Source organism: Spea bombifrons, chromosome 1 (genome assembly GCF_027358695.1).
Source record: "Spea bombifrons isolate aSpeBom1 chromosome 1, aSpeBom1.2.pri, whole genome shotgun sequence".
NCBI classification, from domain to species: domain Eukaryota; kingdom Metazoa; phylum Chordata; class Amphibia; order Anura; family Pelobatidae; genus Spea; species Spea bombifrons.
This window is the reverse complement of record NC_071087.1, coordinates 43,587,112-43,609,349: the sequence shown is the minus strand read 5'-3', so window position 1 is coordinate 43,609,349 and position 22,238 is coordinate 43,587,112. Positions and strand designations below refer to the sequence as shown.

Below are 22,238 nucleotides of genomic sequence, written 5' to 3'. Positions count from 1 at the left end.
TTTTTCTGTACCCTTTGTGACAATGGCTGTTAACACTTTTGTGGTGTTTTCTGTTTACAGGAAATACAAAAATGACAGCTACCCACTCTGTTTTTTTACATGACAAGAAAGGCTTCCTTTTTAGATAACGTTATTTTGATCATATCTATTCTACTATACAAAAAAATTGGAAGGACATTTACTGACTTATTTGAAAAATCTTTTCCTCGATGAAAAACAGCTAAATACATGGTTGTCCTTTAGCAACACTGAACATGTTTTGGTTTTTTGCAAGTTATAGTGCAAGAAGTACAAATAGCATATTGCAATTTCATTTTGAAAACTAGACGCCTCGGGATACTTCAAATGCTAACTTCTCTAATTCTTTCGCCAGCTGTTGTCAATTTTTTGTCGTACACACACACACTTCAGGTATGAATTTTTAGCTCCTGACATAGGTTACTGCCAAACTATGAATGTGTATTAAGGAAACTATGAAAACAAACAAGAATGTGCGCTTTCGTTGTTCAAACCGAATACGGAATAACCTAATATGATGGCGAGTAAACACCAGAGGAGGCCCCTGCCAGCTACCAATAGAGTTGCTCGTACGGACCTTAAACTCTTGAAACCTCCCCAGACCAAGTTTCATCGTCGGGAGTTAAAGGTCCATATTAGTGACTCTTATTGGTCGCCGGCACTGTGCTCCTCTGGCATCAACCAATGAAGGGCAGCCCTTCATTGGTTGATGCCAGTGGAGGCCCCTGTTGGTGACCACTAGAGTCGCTGGTACAAACCTTTTTAATTCCTGAAACCCCCCAGGCCAAGTTTATCCATCGGAAGTTAAAGTTCTGTATGTGCGACTATTGGCAGGGAGCTCCTCTGGCATCAACCAATGATTGCTGGCGACCAACTGTCGTTCATACCGTCCTTTAACTCCTGAGCAGGGAGACCATTGGTCTACCCAGGCCAAGTTCCTCCGTGCTCTACCTTGTCCTGCCATTTCTCAAAGACTGAAACCCCGATTTCTCCCAAGCCAAGTTGCTCAGAATGGTTGTCTGAGTCTTAGACGACTGTTCTGCGCAACTTGGCCTCAGAGGAACATGGATTTCAGTCACCCTGGCAAAGTGCAGGGCAAGGTACAGCTCGGAGCAACTTGGCCTGAAGAGACTAATGCCTTTAGAGTCATGAGTTAAAGGTCTGTAAGAGCGACTCTATTTTTCCCCACCAGGGGCTCGTCTGGCATCAACCAATGAAGAGCAGCTGCCCTTCATTGGCTGATGGCAGAGGAGCCCCCTGCCGGCGACCAATAGGGTCGCCCTTACGGACTTCTAATATCCTGCTGCCAAAGCTGCTGCGTATTTTTGCTGCATTAACCCCGTGTTAACCCCTGCAAAAAATGAACGCGAAGAATGTACACGAATATTCACGTGAAACGAATATGGGAATGGGCGAATATTCGTGGAACACGAAGACTTGGCCACCACCCAAGTCTAGTATTTATCAACATCTCCTGAGTACAGGGATCCCACCCATACATAGGTTTGTTGGGTTTGGGGGCTAAAAGGCCACATTTGAGAAGTAAGCATGTTTGGGAAATTTTGACATCTGGTTATCCTGCGTCCATGATTAAAGGCAATTGTTGATTGCCTTCTAAGCTCTTTTAAAGCAGCTGTCCACTTCCGTATTGAATATCCGCTCCAGGGAGTGATCAGAAGGGTCCCCTGCAATACTTTTTGGTGTTACTGAATGCCTCAATATTAATTTTTCATCAATTTCTATACCCGTTTATCCCCATTAGGTATATTAAGAGCATTCATTTATGAATGTAGATTCCCATCATGCATTTTGTATCAGGGTGTGGAAGGTAGCCAGGCTATTGCATTGCAAACTACAGTGGAGTATATAGCTTGGAACACTTAAACCCTTCAAGATTATCAGTTTAAGTTAAAATATATAGTTTCCAGGCCGATATATTTTGTTGAAGAACAAAAAAATGCCTAAATATGAGTTCAGAAGCTTTTCTTGCATACTCAATTTGATATCATTTAATACACCTTAGTGGGTTCATTAGTTTTGAGTTCATGGCAAAGAAACCAATTTAAAGAAAAATGTTAAGTGCTGAATGTTATGCTGAATGACAAGTTTTAAACTTAAATAGATTTCACATTACTTAGAACCAACACAAATGTTGCTTTGGCAGCATGTCTGAAGCGAGCTAATGAGATTTAAATTGATCTGAATAAAAAAAACACTTTACACCACAAATAACAGTTGAGAGACAGTGCTGAAAGTCAATTTAGTAGGCGTTTCAGTCTGTCACTTAAAAATCTATTAGGTTTGCTAAATACTACTAATAAAAAAAAAAATCAACCTTTTGTTATAGGAAGTTATGGTTTCAAGTAGTAAAAATTGTCATGGTTACATATTTTATTAGGCACCTAAGTTGCTAAATGAGACTGCTATAAACACACAAATAAGAGCAACAAATTTGTGTCAGGATAACCCAGAATAACCCAGAAAACTTTCAGGTTTCCTGGTTAGGTATTCATGAAATGTATTTGGAAAAGTGAAGCATAAAGTACTACCGGTAGTATAAATTAATATTTTTTGAAAAAGGTGAAATGTCATAATTATAGCTGGGAATCCTCTAGATGAGTCACTGTGTTGCACAACTGGCCAACAACTGAATGTGCTGACAATGTGTGGCATCATCAACTGCAACACAAGCACATAGCATAGAAACACTTTCTACTTAGAAGCACTTTCCACTCTTTAGTGCTGTTTCAAGTCCATTAAATCAGATTTATAACATTAATACCTTGAATCAATTGGTTGCTTAGCGGACTTCTGACTAGACTTGGGCGCCAAACAGCTCTTCGTGTTCTCCTCGCTTGTACGGACCTTTAACTCCTCATGGCGAAACTCCACATCTCCATGAGTTAAAGGTCCATACGAGCGACCAATAGCAGACCTTTAACTCCTGATGGCGGAATTTGGCCTTCAGAGGTTCCAGGCAATTGGTTGCTGCCAGAGGAGGCCCCTGCTGGCGACCGATAGAGTCGCTCGCACGGACCTTTAACTCCCTGCGCAATCCTACGGATTCCCGCTCCCGTTAACCCCTGCGATGTAGCGTAGACAAGGTAGGCTAGAAGGAGGAGGGACCAGGGAGATTAGTTAGATTCTAACAAAGACGAACATGAACATGTTGTGCGTCTTCATCTTTCTGTGCGTTTTGCCGCCGCCATGTTCGTTTCTTCGGTATTCGGGCTGAACAACGAAAACTCACCCTGTTCGTTTTCATGTTCGCCCGAACACGAATGCACAAGTCTACTTCTGACTACTAACTTTTATAAACCTTAACAAAAAGGTGTTACATTTGTTCACAAAATAATAAGCAACATATTTATGCATATATAAAGCATATATTAGACATGCATTGACTAATGAGAATGAAGATGTTTATCAAGGTACTGTGATTGATTATCCAAAATCATAGCTAAGGTTGGGTATGTTTTCTGTTATTAAATAAATAAATGTGTGCAGATATTTCCGCTCTTTATAAATACCAGTAGTTATCCATCACCTTTCACTTAAATTTTTTATTAACCATATATCTTCTGGGGGAAGCAAAAGGAGTTGAGGTAAAATATTTTTTTTATAAAATGTCAAAATGATTAAAATATGGTCCCATCATGTCTGCCAAAACAGGAACTAAAGGTCAACTATCTAATTGAATAAGTCATTGTCATTATGTGGCCTTTTAAAGGTCTTAATTTATAGGGCAATATTTTTTTGGAACCCACTTAGGAAGCACTACCTGACAGAAGCATCTTTGTGATTTTCAGTTTTCTAAGTCATGGCCCTCTGTAAAACAAAAACAGAAAAAAACAAAAAAACTAATGTTTGAAGGTAACTTTACACTGTTGGCTTCTGGAGAACAGTTTAGGTTTTTTGGGGGGCAGAAAGCACAATGGTGTTTTCCACAAGTAACTGTCTTTTTACTTTAAAGGTATAAAATGGATATTGAAGTATTGTAATCTGCATTCATTGTTGGTGAGGCTTATGGGGGCAAGTTACTTTTAATAAACCAAACTAGCATTTATCTGGCAAGCTCCATGCTACATCTATGTAGTAGGCCACCCTAGTAGAAGTTATCAAGGGCAGTTCTAGGGGATCAATACGGATAGCATCATGACTTCCAAGAGCTCCAGATGAAGGAAGACACTTTTTGTCTTTGCAAAGATCCCAGAGCTGGAAAAGGGTAGCATGAGTACCTGATCAAGTTCCGCTGTTATCGACATCATGCTTTATAATTTAACTTGGGCGCCGGCCAACTCTTCATGTTCGTCTTTGTAGGGAATAATATCTTCGTATTCCATGAACATTCGCCAGTTCCTGTGTTTGGCTCGGGGGAATATTCGTGTACATTCTTCGTGTTCGTTTTTTTTCTTCGCTTTTTCACGTTTTTTTTTTTAGAAGGGGTTAATATGGGGTTAACGGGGTACACAGCAGCCAGGATTTTAAAGGTCTGTAGGAGCAACTCTATTGGTCGCCAGCAGGGGCCATCAACCAATGAAGTGCACCAATAGAGTCACTTGTGCGGACCTTTAACTCCTGACGGTGAAACCCCGCCTGGGGGACTCCCTGCTCCAAGAGTTAAAGGTCGGTACGAGCGACTCTATTGGACCTTTAACTCCTGACGGCGAAACTCCGCCTGGGGAGACCATTGGTCTCCCCGCTCCAGGAGTTAAAGGTCTATACGAGCAACTCTATTGGTCAATCCTGGAGTGACCAATAGAGTCGCTCGTACTGACCTTTAACTCCTGACGCCAAAACTAGGTCTGTGGAGACCATTGGTCTCTCCGCTCCAGAAGTTAAAGGTCCGTACAAGCGACTCTATTGGTCGCCGGCAGGGAGCTCATCTGCCAACAACCAATGAAGACTTTTAAAATCGTGGTGCCGAAACTCAGTCGGGGGAGACCCTGCTCCAGGAGTTAAAGGTCCGTACAAACGACTCTATTGGTCGCCGGCAGGGAGCTCCTCTGCCATCAACCAATGAAGTGCAGACGAGCTCCCTGCTGGCGACCAATAGAGTCGCTCGTACAGACCTTTAACTCCTGACGCCAAAACTAGGCCTGTGGAGACCATTGGTCTCTCCGCTCCAGGAGTTAAAGGTCCGTATGAGCGGTGAAACTCCACCTAGGGAGACCAATCCTGCTCCAGGAGTTAAAGGTCCGTACGAGTGACCAATAGAGTTGGAAATATTATGGAGGAAACAAATTTGCAACCAGCAACAATCGCTGCATTTGAAAATCTCGCCCATCCTCCCCTAAAATACAGCAATAACCTGCTCACAAAATTGAGGTATAATCCTCTACAGTAGGTAAGCATTTTATTAATCTTTCCAGCAGGCAGGTGAATGTTGTAGTGCAGGGTGTAATGAAGACAAATGAAAAATCCAAAAAGACAATTGGAATCAGGTCCATTGGAGCAGATCGTGTTTCATGAACTCAATATGCCCAGTACACATTCAATGCATTCAATTTACAAGCTAACCTTCTGATAGAACATTCTGTTTTTCAGCAAAGGAATTCTCATCTATTTCAATATTAGATTTAGGATACTGAAAAAGAGAGTAAAGTATTTCCCCAAAAGAATGGATACAATAAAAATTAAAATTATAATAAAGTAAAATCCCTAAATTTACCAATAAAAATTCTAGCCCTGAATGAAACTGTTGATAGGAGAAAGAAATAAAACTATCCACTAGCCTACAGACAGAAGTCTTCAAGGTGAATCTATAACCTTCACTTCTAGATAAAATATTTTTTTTTTAATTGGCAAATTTATTTTTCTTAATTTGTTAAAAGTTGTTTTATTGTATATACTTCACTCTATTTCTCAGTTTTATATTTATAGTTATTAGGGTAACCCTCTTTTGTTTCTCTTTAGACTGGGAATTTATATACACAACACATATTAATATGTAATTTGATTGAGTTCCATAGATGTATTTCAACATTCCAATTTTTTTGTGACTATGAGCTAAATAAAATACACCTGTCGAAATGAATCAGCTAGGCCAGTTAGTAGTAAAACTTTTATTCATTAAAAAAAACAAGCAATACTAGGCTATATAACAATGCGGCATATATAATTAAAACGCATGTGTAATTAAATATTTGGGCCAAACCAAAATGTAAATTACAACAGACAAAATTTGAATATCAAAAAAGTCCTTGTATTGACCTTGGATAGTTTGTATATGGCCACCATAATCCCTTATAGGTGCCTCTTGTCCAAAGTAAACACATATTGTTTGGAAAGGCTGTCTTCATAATTCAAATCTTCCCTAATTAATTACATTGCTTGTCTCTAGACAAATTACATTTCTATGATACGGGATGTGCTTAAAATTGAATTGGCTGTTCAAGGTGAGCTTTCACAAGCTTTAATTCTAAGTGAATATGATGTTTTGAGTCTATGCGCTTACTTATCCACTTCTCTTATGAGATAAAATCTTGTTTGTGTTTACAAATGCCACCAGAGACTGCATTCAGCTGCACAGTCTACGGTCAACAATTACTCCGACATGCTTCTCCATGGAGGATTCCACCAATTAAATGCAATATTGTGATTTGGTTAAATAATAGTGAACAGCTGTTGGTAGGATATACTTTATTTCATACATGATTAATGTAGGATAAGCTGACGGTTTTCATTTATGAATTTCTCCTTTACAACCCTAGTTACACATGAGTTTAGAAAATAGGGTTGTGGATCCTGATAACTGGAAAAAAAATACAGACAATTGCATTATTAGCACCATTATTATCTTTTCCATTGCAAATTAATGTACACCAAGCAAGTTGACAAAAACACTGGAATGCCAGCTACACGATTCAGTAAAGTCCATTCCTGAATTGTAACCATCATACAAAAACAGATGAGTTTATTCCAACTGTGTAGACACACAGTGATATAAAGAGGGGGTAGAGACATAAAATATTAAACATAAAAGTTCATAGGGAAAACAGGTATGTTTTTTTTTTCTAGAGAACAGAGCAAGATGACAAGATTTATAGTTGCCTGGTAAATAATGAAGATATTGTTTGAGAAAGTGCTGTCTTACTATAAGTGTTAGGTTCCTGGAATAATCTTCCAGCAGTTGCCATTGGAGCAAATAAGTAAAAGAACTTAGAAACCCCTGGATTTCATAACCTGAAGGGCACAGTGAAGAGTCATAAGGTTGATGGTTAGATGTATAGAGTCAGAAAAAGGATTCATGAAGGAGGTAGAAGCTCAGGAGGTAGAAGCAGATAGCTGGTACAGAGCAGGCAAAAAGAGAGATAATGAAGTACCTTAAAGGAAAAAATAATGATAATTATGCCACTAATTCTCTAGGTCCACACCGAGTGACTTATAGTCTGATATATATACATGTTAATTCTTCAGTTGAAGTGCTGACTATATTTCATACATTCCAGTTAATCCACGTATTTTCGAAACAGAGCTTTTCTTACATAAATACAATATCTGTAAATGCAATACCTGTAAAAAAATGTTCCGTGGGTTATGCTTGAGGAAGCAAACAATTGTTTAATCAGTCATTAATGATGTGTTGTATTAAACAGTGTAGTCTGCCCGTAGAATCCACCCTGGCTATGGATTTGACCTTAAATGAAACAATTCATGTCTTCATAAGGCGATGTTGTACTTTAAGGTTCACGTTTAGCCCCTTGATCAACAATTAATTTGTTTTGTTGTGGAATAATGTATATGTACTCTGGCAGGTGACAAAGCAATAGATTAATCCAAATCCGTATTCCCTTACAAAATGCGCTACTGCCACCCACTGTGCCCCATTATATAAAAATCATCTTGATCAGCTTTAAGACTAAAAGTATTTATCCAAGATGTCTTTATTGTATAGCACTCTCATAAGCCAGTGACCTGTATAGTATGTTGTGACGCACAATAAAAGTACCTGACACTTGTATCCGTAGCAATAACCTTGCTTCAAGTCAGAGTAGTTTAGATTTACACATATTGGATTTTTCATTTATACGAAAAAAAGCAAACACGTTCCAGGACAATCAATAAACCAGAAACACTGTAGCACTCCCTAGTTGCCCTGAGGTAATAACACTTAATGAGAGTCCAGCACCGTAGGGGCACAGTGGTGACATTGAAAGGTAAATGACAATTTGGTCTAGTCTTCTCTGAAAACTTTTCGGTTCCTGTTTGGATTATAAATTGGTCACACTTTTAATCCACGGTATAAATGAAGACACTTTTGTGTAAACTCCCGGCGAATCCTTCACACCACAGCCATATCCCCAGGAGGTTACCCCAAAGACACTCCAAGTACCCCCTGAACGTTCACACACAAGAGGGCCACCGCTATCTCCTTGACAACTGTCCACGTGTTTCTGTTCTTCCAGACTTCCGGCACAAAGCATTCTTCCGGTAAACCTGCTTTTATATCTCTCCTCACAGGTCCTTTTTGGGAGTAATCTCACAGCGGCTTGCTGTAAAGTCCTTGAATACGCCCGTCCTACAAACATGAAGTCAACTTTCATTATTAACATTAGTTATACTATAACTTACTAAATTATATAAATTACAATATAAGTGACATACACCCCTCCTTATATACCTTTCCTACATACACACTTAGCTTTCTGCTGACCAGCAGCAGTGCCAAATAATTCCCAATCTGTATTATATCAATTAACCTGTATTAGGTTATAGGGTATTAGTTCTATGGACACAACCAGCAGGTCTTATTTGAGGCAGGGAAATCACTTAGGAACACCTAAGCATCATGTTTTTAGGAAGGCGCAGAACCATGGATTTCCTATACATGGCATTAGTATATTTCTACAGATTACATTAAAGCAAATAAACAAGACAATGGGATTTTTCTTCTCAGAACTCTTGTCTTGTATTTCCTAATCTCGGGGTGATATTAACTAATCTGCACGATGAATATTCTATACAGACTGATGGTATAAAATGTCACAAATGGAACTTTTCTTCCCAAACGGTAGGTCTGTGATGTTCAAACAAAACCCTTTTGTACTTTATTTACAACACTAATACTTGTACAAATATTTAATGAAAATAAAACACATCATTGGTTATGTGAGAAATCATTGTCACAAGAATATATTACCTGTGTCACCCCATCCTGTAATGTAACAGTTGCGTGCAGTTTTTTGCGGCCTTTCTCGTCTAAGAGGTAGACAAGCTGGTAGAACGTGGGTACTAAACTGTACACACTGATCCAACAATCCATGTAGTTTTATAAGTGCAATATCATAGTCACTACCATCAGGTCTGTAGTCCTTATGGATTATAATCTCTTGAATTCCCAAATCCTCTTCGTACTCCTCCGCAACAAGCGTATGATAGTCCCCGACGCGTACCGCATAGCTACGGGTATTGTTACCATACCTAAAGAGACAACAGGTCATGAGTTATAACTTATAACACTTTATCTTCAGTGATCAAATTCTGAAATATTTAATAAAGTACATTTACATAATAAAGCTTTTACATGTAGGCTCAACTTTCAACATTTATGTGAATCAAAAGACTATTTGCCTGATTCGGGAGCAAAATAACCAATATGGTACTAGTCATTCTTGGCACAAGTGGGCTTATTCCAGCCTACATTTGCATCACACCGTTTAGCCTGAGGACAAGTATAGGTTTTGACCCAAACAATAATTCATCCTCTGATGGATTTCAAATGACTGAAACATTTAAACATTTAAACTACATTGCTACAAACATATAAAATATGTAATCTGATCATCAAAATCAAGAAAGTAGCATCCAAGTTTTGGGTCAAGGATAAAAAAAATTGTCACCAAGATGGGGTGGGTCTGACATCCCCCAGGAATATATATTCTGAAAAATATTAGGTAGGGCAATTTGGAAAACACGTACCTTTATTGTGAATGACAATAACAAGTATAACATGATTTTTGCATTACAGAACCACTCATTTCAGATGATGTAGTCAACACTTAAATGCATACCCTAGTTTTAGATATGTGTGTGTATATATGAGTATATATATATATATATAATGGCATAAGATAATAATTCTTATTTGACGGCATGAAGTTTATCTACCCTTACTTTTGATACGCCAACTGTTTGTGATCTGTCATCATTATTTTATTTTCTGTCATCACAATCTGTGTTTTAAACATGTCTACAATTTTTAATTTATATGGCCAAATGGCATTAAGAAGCCTTTGCCTCCTAGGAAGCCTGCGTGTGAGATGAGAGCAGCTTTCTAAAGCCACGGATATCTGTGACCACACAAACATCCTTACACGTAAAGGCCAAGGGGTAAAAAAAAAATCCCAGCTAGTACTGACAGCCTGTCTTTGGAACTGACTCATCCAGACATCATTTAGGTAAGCGATTCCGTGCACGGAATGCCAGATACTTCCTGTGTCTGGAGCAGATGTCGTTGCCAGTTGACTACCTGCCAATCTGTCAGAGTGGGCAGCATTACTTCTGTGTTGGCATGTATAAGGCATGTCTAAAAAATAAATGCATTCATAAAATGTGACTCCTGTGTTTTCGAGGTGTGCTGTTATATTTTTTATTTAATATTATTCCTTTATTCTTTTCTAAGTAACTAGATGTTACAACAATATGTTCAATTATCGCCTGCTTGGAAGTGAAAAAATCCACAGGTTTGGATACTGCAGATGTACGGTAATTAATTGACAAGAACAAAGAATATTTCCATGTTCAACATATGTACAATAGAGAGCTCTTCTATAATGCTCTAGATTGTAAGCTTGCGAGCAGGGCCCTTTTCACCTAATGTATAGGTTTGTATTAGTCTGTCAATTCTCGTCTTATCATATACCCTGAATATATGTATTGTAAGAAGCGCTGTGTAAATTGTTGGTGCTATATAAATAAAAGATAATAATATAGTATAATAGCACCTCTTAGAGTATAAGAATAATTCTCATAATCATTGACTTATGGATCTAATTGCAGCATCAGAAGGGCCAATCCTTAGTGACTTCTGCAAAATGGGCTGAGCTGTGGATTGCATGGTGAGGTCAATTCCTCGAAATGCCCCTAGATTTAATATACACCATGCAGGAACCGGGTCCTTTAGGAAAAACAGGTTGAGTTCGCTATTTGCAATACATAGCAAAACTTAATGACTTAATTAACAGTCACACCAAAACATTTTTGAGCAAAAAGGAATGCAAATATACCAAGTGATGCCTCTCATGTATAAATATTTGTGGGTTCTTTCTCCAAAAAAGTAGCACAGTTATCATGCATATCATGTGCTAGCAGTAACTTTATAAATCACGTCCAAAGTATATTTGAAGTAGTCCTTGGGTACCTGTAAAGCCTTATTCTCAGTGTGACATTACTGCAGCCCTATACAAGTTATGTTTCTTCACCATTCTACAGAGCACTAATCTCATTGATGCTTCTAATGCGATAAGAGAGTGTTCCTTACTTGTAAAAGGCACAGTGAATAAGCCAGGAGGATAGTAGTGATTATTTGGGTCACACAGCACTATCTGGGTCATCACTCCTGTCAATTTTATATTATGGATCCAGCATTCACACGAATGCTCTCATGGATACAGATAAAATCTATATGACAATCCCTGTAGGTAAGAGAGTACCCTACACTGTACATATAATAATACCAAATAATATATATATATATATATATATATATATATATATATATATATATATATATATATATATATATATATATATATATATATAAATTCTTATATGCCAAATCCTAAATATTTAATTCATAGTGATACTAAAAACAGATCATTTTTGTAAGTAGGTTATTTAGGGTTTAATAGAGATCCTACATTTTTCCATTTTGGTTTCTAATTGGAAAAAAGAAAATCCTGGGCAAGTTCTAATTTTTTTTTCTTGGCAAATATGAAAAAGCAATTGACTAGAAAAGTGATGTAATAATTTTGAGGAATTGTGTTCCAGAAAGGAAGAGATGTTATCTGCTAGGAAATGTTGCAGCCTATTATCTGTGACCAGATTGGCAGCGCTTTGGTTTATATGTGGATTGGGATTGCAATTTAACACTGGGCACCCAAGCAGCTGGTAATTGCTATCAGAATGGATATTAAGTCATCCAGAAATGTAATTAATACAGACAACTCTTTCTTCTCTGCATGTTCTGGATTAGCTGGCATGGTTATCTCATGTTGAAGGAAGGTAAATAATCAATCAATATATCCCAGGCGTAGATTGGAAAGAGCACAAAAAACATACATATAATAATTTTTCACGGTGCGCTGCGTCTCATGAAAAATTACTTCTGTCATCAGGTAGTTATGCACAGCCTTGAAAATATTAATTTAAAGTAACTGTTGGCTGGCTGCTAGCCAGCGTGAAGTCGTGGCAAAGGCTAAAATCCAATACACAAACCCAATGATAGGTAATAATTAAGGTGTTATATCCACGCAGTAATACTTTACAATGGCTGACCTTCACAGCACAGAGTGCTATATTTGGGAGACAGTACCAGTTGGTGAGCAGATGGGAGATATTTTTTTGTGGAACAAAGGAAAAGAATTGCAGCCAACTGAAACTACTCATCACTTAAACCACGGGGCTAGTCCTACCATACAGGCAACCAAGTCAACTGCCTAGGGTCCAGGCTGGTGAGGGCATGACATCATTAATCGATGGACAAATGCACAAGTGTATCTTTTTTTTAAAAGTCACCAGTTTCCTATTCTTCTTCACAGATTTTATTTTGTATTCTGCATTCATTGCAATAGCACTGCAGAAAATGCTTGTATAGTTGGTATATGCTGGTATTATTAAAATGTAATAATAATGATAATAGTTATGAGATATTTTATCATCCAGTAATACTGATCAAGACACATAGCACAATTGTTGCAATTGACAAGGTTTCTTTACCTGCATGTTTGAGTAAAATAGACATAATGTGTATCAAATCTAATGCTGTACTGAAACAAATGTTTACGTCCGTTGTAACCTAATAGATATTAATGGCAAGGTAAAGCGGAGTCATAGAATTATTAGGACTTTTATTAATTTTGCCCTATGATGGAAGAAAATGAAAACACTCTATATCCTCGTTCCTTCTGACGTGGTTCAGAACACGTTTCTTAATAGATGCATCTTGAAAAACTGGTATATCTTGCTAGTGATATTGTAAAATAAAATCTAAAAGTAAAACATATGGGGCTCGATTCAATCACCTGCCTAGAAACAAGACTGTTTAAAATGTAATATTTACTAAATAGCGGGGGCACATAGTCAAGCAACAAGTTCTGTCCACTCAACCTCCCATACACGTTTAGCCAATGTAACTCAATCTGAGCAGGCGTTTGTTGTAAATGAATGACGACAGCAATGAAACTACTAGCTTTTCTAAAATGGTATTGAAATGTAAAATTACAAATACCGTATTTGCTCGATTATAAGACGAGGTTTTTTTCAGAGCAAATGCTCTGAAAAATACCCCTCGTCTTATAATCGGGGTCGTCCTATAATCAGACCTCAAAGTCTGACTATGAGACGACTAAGATCCAGATCCCCCGCAGCTGCAGGGGATCTGGATACTCCTGTCTCAACCCTGAACCCCCCCCACTTACCGGTACCGGCGCTGGGAACTCTGATCTCTGACAGCCGGGGATTGTCTGCGCGATGCACGCAGACAACCCCCCGCTGCTAGCCACGCCTCCTTCTGGCTGCAGCGTGAGTCTACACGCTGCCCCAGCTACATGACAGGAGACTCAGAAGTACCGGTAAGTGGGGCGGGGGGGGGTTAAATGGGGGGCATAAGGCATTTCTGGAGGCAGGGTGCTCTGTGAAATGCCTTTTAACCCCCTTAATGCCACTCTGCCTCCAGAAATGCCTTTTTAACCCTCTATACGCCACTCTACCTCCTGAAATGCCTTAAACCTCCCTATATGCCACTCTTCCCCATAATATACCTTTTAACCCTCTAATTGCCAGAGTGGCATATAGGGTTAAAAGGCATATCATGGGGCACAGTGGCATTTAGAGGGTTAAAAGGCATATCATGGGGCAAAGTGGCATTTAGAGGGTTAAAAGGCATATCATGGGGCACAGTGGCATATAGGGGGTATAAGGCATTTCTGGGGCAGATGTGTATAACTGGGGGGCAGGTTGGAAAATAGAAGGAAATAAAACCAAAATATTTTTCTCAATCATAGCTTTTATTAAAAAAAATAGTTTAAATGAATTAACATTTACATGTAAAACCTTTTTCCTATAGGGTCGTCTTATATTCAGGCTTTTTCTTTTTTTTCCTAAATTAATATTAAGATTTGGGGGGTCGTCTTATAATCAGGCTAATACGGTATGTGTCGTTCAGGCATAACATAAAGCATTTGTTAATATTAACATAAGGGAGAGAGGTACCAGGAATAATAGGGGATGACTGAAATAAAACATTTAGACTGTAATTGACATAAAATACTACATTCTTGTGTACCAAAGGGCATGTGACTTTTGGCAGTGTATTCTCAATTTATAAACACATTTCCTAAGAAATTGAACAGAAATCTTCCAAAAAAAATGCTGACAATGTTTCTGGCTCTATAACTTTACATTTGTATATATTACATTTTGTTATGTTTACATTGCTGGTTTGTATGCTTTTGGTTCACGGAAACAAAATAAAATTGGAGGAAAAGAGGAGTTTTGGAATGAATTGTCTATGCGGAAGCCAGATTTCTTTTTGGCTCCATCCTTGATTCTAGCTCCAAAAGGAAAAATAATCTATTAAACCTAGTTAAATGCCTCCTGATAAAAGAGATAATTAACTCTTAAAGCAAAAGAATACTACTTTAAGGGTAGAAGAATTGTATCAACCTGAATGTTCAGAACCCTTTTTTGGCCAAAGAAAATCCCAATGGGTGTTCAAGGTATTATGATATATCATTAAGGAGCAAAAAAGGTAGTTGAGAGGTGTTATTTTTTAAAAGTTGTGTGGGCGATAAGTGACTGTGATTGAATGTTAACCCCACACACTTCAACTCATAGCCAATCAAACTAATCAAACTAATCCCTTATATTTCTCTGTGCCCTACTAATAATGCATTTAATATCATCTTTACCCATAGAATATGTAACCCCACTTTTTCCTTAAAGATGATGTTCTACACAGTCAACTAAGGAAGGCAGCAGAAACATCACTCCTAGTGCTGCTAAATGCCCACGGCTTTCCCTGTAATAACTAAACAAAGCCAATTTTGCTTCATTCATAACTTTTGGAGTGAACTAGAAAATATCTTGTTTCCATAGAAACTAAAAACTTAAGAACAACACAGAAACCTTTATTTGATTAGACCATCAGGAAAAGGGGGAAAATGGACAACTCTCATAAGGTTTATTTTTTCATATACTAGAGATTGAAACAGCGCCTTTGCAGCTATGTAGCGACAGCTATGGTGGAAGCCGACGATTTTCTGAGCACCACTTAGTCCTTAGTAGCCTAGCAGCACGGCAGGATCTCGCTTTCACCTGTAACTTGAATCTTTACGGTACCTTGGCCAACAGAGCTAAATACCTCACAGAAATTCATTTTATTGTGATTTTGCCTCCATGGGCAGAAAAAATGCCACCACTTGTGGTACTTGTCAGTAGAATGGTTGACTAACATATATCAGCATGTAACCAGACAAATAACAGTGTCAATCACTGTACTATATATCATATAGAGATCCAGGTTTGCTTACAGCTCCCTGCGGGCTCCTATTAGAACCTCTCATTTTATACACCATTTTAGACAAGTTTAATGTTGCAAAAATATTTTTTTTTGTCTGGCAAATATATAATTAATATAATAATAAGATAATAAACAGAACAATAGGTTTTTATTTTTTTAAGGTTTGGACAAACTAATGTTTCTGAAAGCGCAATAAATCTCGGTCTGCTTTAAAAGAGGGTTACATTTACACTCAAGGCTGGACAGGAGATAACAAGAGGACCCTGGCACTTTAAGGCCAGCGGCCGTCCGATGACGTAAGTGCGGCCGACAGCTGGATAATCTCGCCTGCACGTTATGTTTTCATGCTCACATAGCTGGAGCAGCAGATCGGATGAGCGTGTGGTTCTTTTGGCCAGCATTTGCCCAGTATGCCAGATGGCCAGTTCGGGCCTATATCAAGCTTTAAAGAAGTGTGGTGATAAATGATCAACAAATTATCTACCCGCAGTTCTGCCAGTTTTGTATTTATGTCAATTATACCATAACAAAGTAGTAATATGTAGGATATTTTTAAAGTCATGACGCTATTAAAATGCCTGGGATGTGATATAAGGTTGGGGACATTATATAAGTACAATTGATTAAAACAGTTTTGCTAAGAATTCTAAGAAGGAATTGCTATCAGAAGACTATTTCACCTATAGACAATTTTACACAATAAAGTGGGATACAGAAGCAATTCGATTGTTAAAAGCTGGTATTCTTAGTTTGACAAGAAGATTAACCCAACTCATTGTCTTAACTCTAGTCATTCTACCACTTATTTTTCTGGGAGGCACTGAATCCATAAGAAAAATAAGAATTTGGACATTTTTCAAAAGCCACACTAAACAAACATCCCTTTTTCTTTGGAGGGCAATTGTGGTAGGCTGTATTCATTTAACTCTTTGGATGCTGAACAGTAGCAAGGAGGGCAAAAGAACTAACTACTAAGTTTTAGTATGGCTCATTCCAGGCGCTAAGAAAAAATGTGTTGCAATGAAGGGCTCCATTGGCCCAAGAGTTTTATTTTCCACTAATATTCCACACATCTGGTTCACATTTACCTTGTCAAATGTCAGCCAAGTTCCTGCTAAAAATAATGTTAAAAGAATTTCTTGCATTTCCTATTGAAATCAAGACTGTGCAGGTATCAATATTCACAATTCTTCCAGTATAACATAGGACATTTATTTACACATTTTTTTAAACATACATATTACACATGTAAATAACTGCTGTTATAAACCATTGATAAATATTATCTCCAATATATGCATTCATCTCAGATGTTTTTATAGGGTCTTTAAAGGACATGACAAAGGTTACATAGAATATTTGGAGTTTCTAGTAATCACTGTTAAGAATCCAAAATGTGTACTGCTCCAGTGTGTGGAAATGTATTTTGGTATTTATCTCTCTATGGGTGTCAAAGATAAAGAAAGTAGAAATAAAATTCATACATTTGGTAAAGATTATATTTTTATTGGCAAAATGAGTTGCAATATATTGCAAGCTTTCAAACCTACTTAGGTTTCTTCGTCGGGCTATTCTAGACCTCTACAAAACCTGGCATAACAAACCATAAAATATAAAACATAAAATATATTATTGTAATATAACATATTACACCCTAGATTGTAAGTGTGCAAGCAGGGCCCTCCTTACCTAATGTAACAGTTTGTCTTTGCCTGTCAATTCTAGTTTGTAAGAAGCGCTGCGTAAATTGTTGGTGCCATATAAATAAAAGCTAATAATAATAATAATAATTATAATAATTGCATGAAACAACACATATATGCATTAGTTTTCATTGACTATAATGATATTTGTTCTTTTCAGGGAAGAGAGTATAGTGTCATATTAAGCCATATCTGTATTATTGGAAACACAGCGTGACCGTGTCAATGTACCTCTTAAAGCAGTGTGCAGCGGTGAGCACCCAGCAGCTACTGATAAGCGTAGCTCCACATAATAGCCTTCCATCACCATGAGATGATTTCAGCCGCAGAGCTACCTGCCAAGGCCAGCCGCCTCTGTGTGAAAACAAATAAGGATCAGGAGTTGAAAATGTCATTACGCGTAAAGTACGTTTCCAGGTCTGTTCCTGTGAGCCCATTATAGTAATAACACCTGTTGTAAACATTTCCAGTTGAGGTTATCACTGCTAAGTCACCGGTGTGTTAATGATGGCATCGCTTTCTTTACACCGATATATATAAGTTGTCACAGAGGTCAGCTGGAACTATTTTGAAGATGATTTATGAAGAACAAAACCTCTATATAAAATGCTACGAGGCATGTTATGAAAGGAGTACTGTAGGAGTTATGTATAAGTAGTGATTCTGGTTTCCCAGTCCTTCTGTGGTTTCTGGAATCACTAATGACTTAGTATGTGTTTTCTGGCTTCACAAAAACATGGCACATCTGTGTTTCATATTACATCGTTGCTACCCTTTCTGACCTTTTCACTTTGAGAACAATATATATGACAGTAATAGAATGGTAATATTATTCGCCGAAAAAAGGTAAGCAGATTTTAAAAAAATAGGTCTTTTGACTCTACAAATCAGCAGTTTATAATTAAATGTACATTACGTTGCTTTTTGCTTGTACTAACTTTAGCATGGGTTTTGTCACGCCGCTGCCTCATGATTTGATTAAAAATGGTAATGTATGTATGTATATGCATGCTTTAATCCTAGTACAGATAAAACAGGTCTGCATCATTTTACTTACATATAAAAAATGTCTGTGGGCTTGTATTTGTGCACTGTATGTTGCATCGTTTACCTTCTACTGGAGGTAAAAGCTGTATTTTTATTTGCCTACCACAGACAACACATTGAATAGAGAACCAACTTGGACATACAAAGCTAGAGGTTTTAACTATACAGACTGGTAGGCTAGATCAGGAGACTGTGTTCCTACTATAGATGTTTTCATGGAAAACAAGGATTTTTCTAGCTGTGCAAAAGGGTTTTCTAATGATCCATTGGCCTTTTAAATTTAAACTTGGAGTAGGGAACACAACATGCCAATGGAACACATGAGTGATGGTTGCTGATAAAAGGCCCCTGTACGCCTATGAAAATATTCCATTAAAAATCGGCTTCTTCCATCTACAATAGTCATTTACAACATTAACAAAGTCTTCACTGTATTTCTAATCCATTTGATGTTATTTTAATGGAGAAAGTTAGCATTTCTAAGTGACCCCAAACTTTTGAATGGTACTGTACACGTACACACACACACACATATTTACACTGATATGTGCTGAGCCTAAATGAGACTTTAACATAATTTGACAATGTCACCAATCATTATAGTGTAATTCAGTTGTAATCGTGTAATTTAGTATAAATTTACAAACCTTAGAGAATTTTGTCCACCAATAATACGTTTAGGTCGACGATGCAGTAACCTTGAGCCACAAACAAACGATGAAGTGTCTGCAAACAAAACAGAAAAGATCCACACAGAAAGCTAGCTGTATTATTTGGTCTGGGAGAACAGCGATTCTATATTTGCAAAGTAACAATGTTTTCTTCAGTGCATTTACAATAGCAAATATGTTTTGCACTATGAATAATGCTTAATGTACCCAAGGAATAGGATGACCAAGACCAGACTGGCACCATTATCAAACTACATCTCAATCACCCACCCCTTCCATTTGCTTCTCAGTACAGGAGGAACCATCTTAGTGTTAAAACGACATGTAGCTTCTAGCTAGTATTTCAGGATTCCTACTAAAATATGTTTCTGGAAAACTCATAATAACTTTTCTATCCACCCTCTTGAATTCCAAATTTTTGTAAGTAAATGCAGCATTTGAAATCTCATTCTTAGTACTGCAGGATGTATGTTCTTCCTTATCTATATTTGGTCCAGGAACACTTACTTGTCACGTGAGAGAATAGCAGGATTGATGGATTATTCTTAGACTTCTGAAAAGCTTCTGCATGTTTTTTTTTTTTTGGTTTCTTTTTAAAGGATTAAAACTAAGGTTTTCCTGCTAAAAATTGTTGAGAGTGAAATATTTAGTCTAAGCTGTAAGCTCGTCTGAGCAGGGCCCTCCTCACCTGTTGTCTCTGTTAGTCAATTTGTTATGTTACATACTACTTGTTATGTCCTGTCTACCCATTATACAGCGCTACGGAATTTGATGGCACTATATAAATAATAATAATAATAATAAGTGGAAAAGCGCCTGTTAAATTATACAGCAAACTACAGCTAAAATATATTGTAGCAAAAACTAAACTCGGGTATCATAGTTTCTCATATCCCTGTTATTCAGACAAAAATTGCATGAATGTGTCCATACCTTTAATCCCACCTGCTGTTGTTTTTTTGCTTAAGTAGTCACAAATCACACCAGCATCTTCGCTATGTCGACAGTTGTGTTGTCCAATATCTTGCTTAATGCAGTCAGCCAAAGACCTTTCGTTTCCCGTACACTTCACATTATCTACATGGATTGGGCCTTTTCCTTCTCCAAAATAAGCCATTGCTCTGGCTTTTGCTGGACCCCTAGAATTAAATTACCGTATAAGCACCATTAGTTGTTGAAAGAAATCCTGCGTCCGTACATGGCTGGGGGGTACATCGTTCTAATGCTCCAAAAGTTCAGCAATAAAAAATGTGTCAGTGTAGATCATTTAACTTCAGACAATCTCTGCTACAACCCGACTATCCACTGGGTTTGAGTTTGGATGTGTCCCTCCAGGATTGAGACCCTGCAGAGTTTATTCTGAGTTGACTTTGAGCTGCTAAAATTGGTTCATACCCAAGTACCCAGTAGGATCATTTATCTTGGTGAATTTACTAATGTCGTTAATTACTCTTTATAAACCCTCCTAACTTTATAGGATGGTCTAGCTACCATTCTCTGAAAAGATCATATAATTATATAGGTAACATACGGCGTGAATCCTTGGACAAAAGAATAGAAGGGACATAAAATAATCAAAATCATACCAAGCACATATTTTAACTACCGCTTGATTCCTTTGTCAGCGAATCAAATAACTAACCCAAAAAATGAATTTAGCGTTTTTTCCCCCCAGACTCTACTATTCCCACTAGTCAGACAGAATCATGCTCAAAACCAAAGACAATAAAAAAGATGTGGTTTTTTTCCCTCTCTATTACTCTCGGCGCAGAGTTGGATTTATCATGTCTGTCCGTTAATGTGACACCTGGGAGTAATAGGACATAAAACATTGTCACCAGCTGTCATTTCAGGTTATTAGCACATCAGATTGCAGTATAAAGTTTCCCAATATAAACCAAGCAGTCATATGAGAATTCAGTACACACTGATATGGGCCAGTATTTACCCTTTCAGTGCCAGAGGGTTAACAGACTGCTATGGAAGGAAATGTATTTATGATTTATTTTGCTTTGAGCAGCTCTGTAGGAGAACATGTAACACACTGTTCCAAAGCACTATATGGCATTAATGTCATCTATACACCTACTTACACTTTGCAAGCAATACTGCCACAAAACACTAAATATTCATTTTTTGCATATTAAGCACATTAACCTTAACAGAGCTATCGTTTTATTATTTATTCTTAAATCTTAATCATATAAAATCAACAGAGAAACTCTTCAGAGGCATTTTCGCTTTCTATGGCAACACCACCTGTGCATTCTTTGCTGTCACTTGACAATTTTGTGTTCCGTCAAAAAATATATGATTAAGGCAAAAATTCTACATATTTAAAGAATTATTTCTGGGTAGAGTTTGGGCTTTGATGATTTTAGTTGACTTTTTTGTTTTGGATTTCTTTTGGAAAATAATAATGTCATGAAATATATATATATATATAGGATGTCATGAATTATAATAATATATACACATACATACATATATTTCCATAAGAAAGAAGCACTTTGTTTCAAAAGTTATGATAATCAGTTACTATAATCAGTTCTATATTGTGCTTATATATATATATATATATATATATATATATATATATATATATATATATACACATATATATACACATTGAGAAAAATGAGTACTGCAATATAAAATACATTTTTATTGTACTAACATTCCATTTTAAGGACAAGCTTTTATGAGTATAAACTTCCTTTTGTCAAGTCAAAAGCAATAAACTTTTGACACACTGATGCAGGGAGGTTTATACTCTTGTCCTTAAAATGGAATGTTAGTCAAATAAAAAAGTATTATTTTATATTGCAGTACTCTTTTTTTAATATATATATATATATATATATATATATATATAATACTTGTGTGGTTAACTTAAAGGTTATAAGTTTGTTGGGAAAAACTAATTATAAGAAACACTTTACTGTGTTTTAAACAATGGCTTTAAATCAGGTTGATATGGTACATCTCACCCATCAAAGTAATCACTGCAATAAAGAAGAACACTGCCATCTCCCTTAACAGATGTGGAATACATCA

The 22,238-nt window shown here is 37.1% G+C and overlaps 1 protein-coding gene across 1 annotated transcript in view; it reads right to left on the bottom strand.

Annotated features, from left to right (window-relative positions):
* Positions 1 to 7,876: 7,876 nt before the first annotated feature.
* PRSS12 (serine protease 12) overlaps positions 7,877 to 22,238 on the bottom strand; it is a 55,500-nt gene continuing 41,138 nt past the window's right edge. Inside the window, exons 9-13 of the mRNA XM_053461438.1 lie at positions 20,115 to 20,320; positions 19,158 to 19,236; positions 17,695 to 17,817; positions 9,161 to 9,441; positions 7,877 to 8,539 (exon numbers count right to left, since the gene is read on the bottom strand). Coding sequence (XP_053317413.1) covers positions 8,232 to 8,539; positions 9,161 to 9,441; positions 17,695 to 17,817; positions 19,158 to 19,236; positions 20,115 to 20,320 — 997 coding nt within the window. The 3' untranslated portion in view covers positions 7,877 to 8,231. The remainder of the gene's footprint in view (positions 8,540 to 9,160; positions 9,442 to 17,694; positions 17,818 to 19,157; positions 19,237 to 20,114; positions 20,321 to 22,238) is intronic.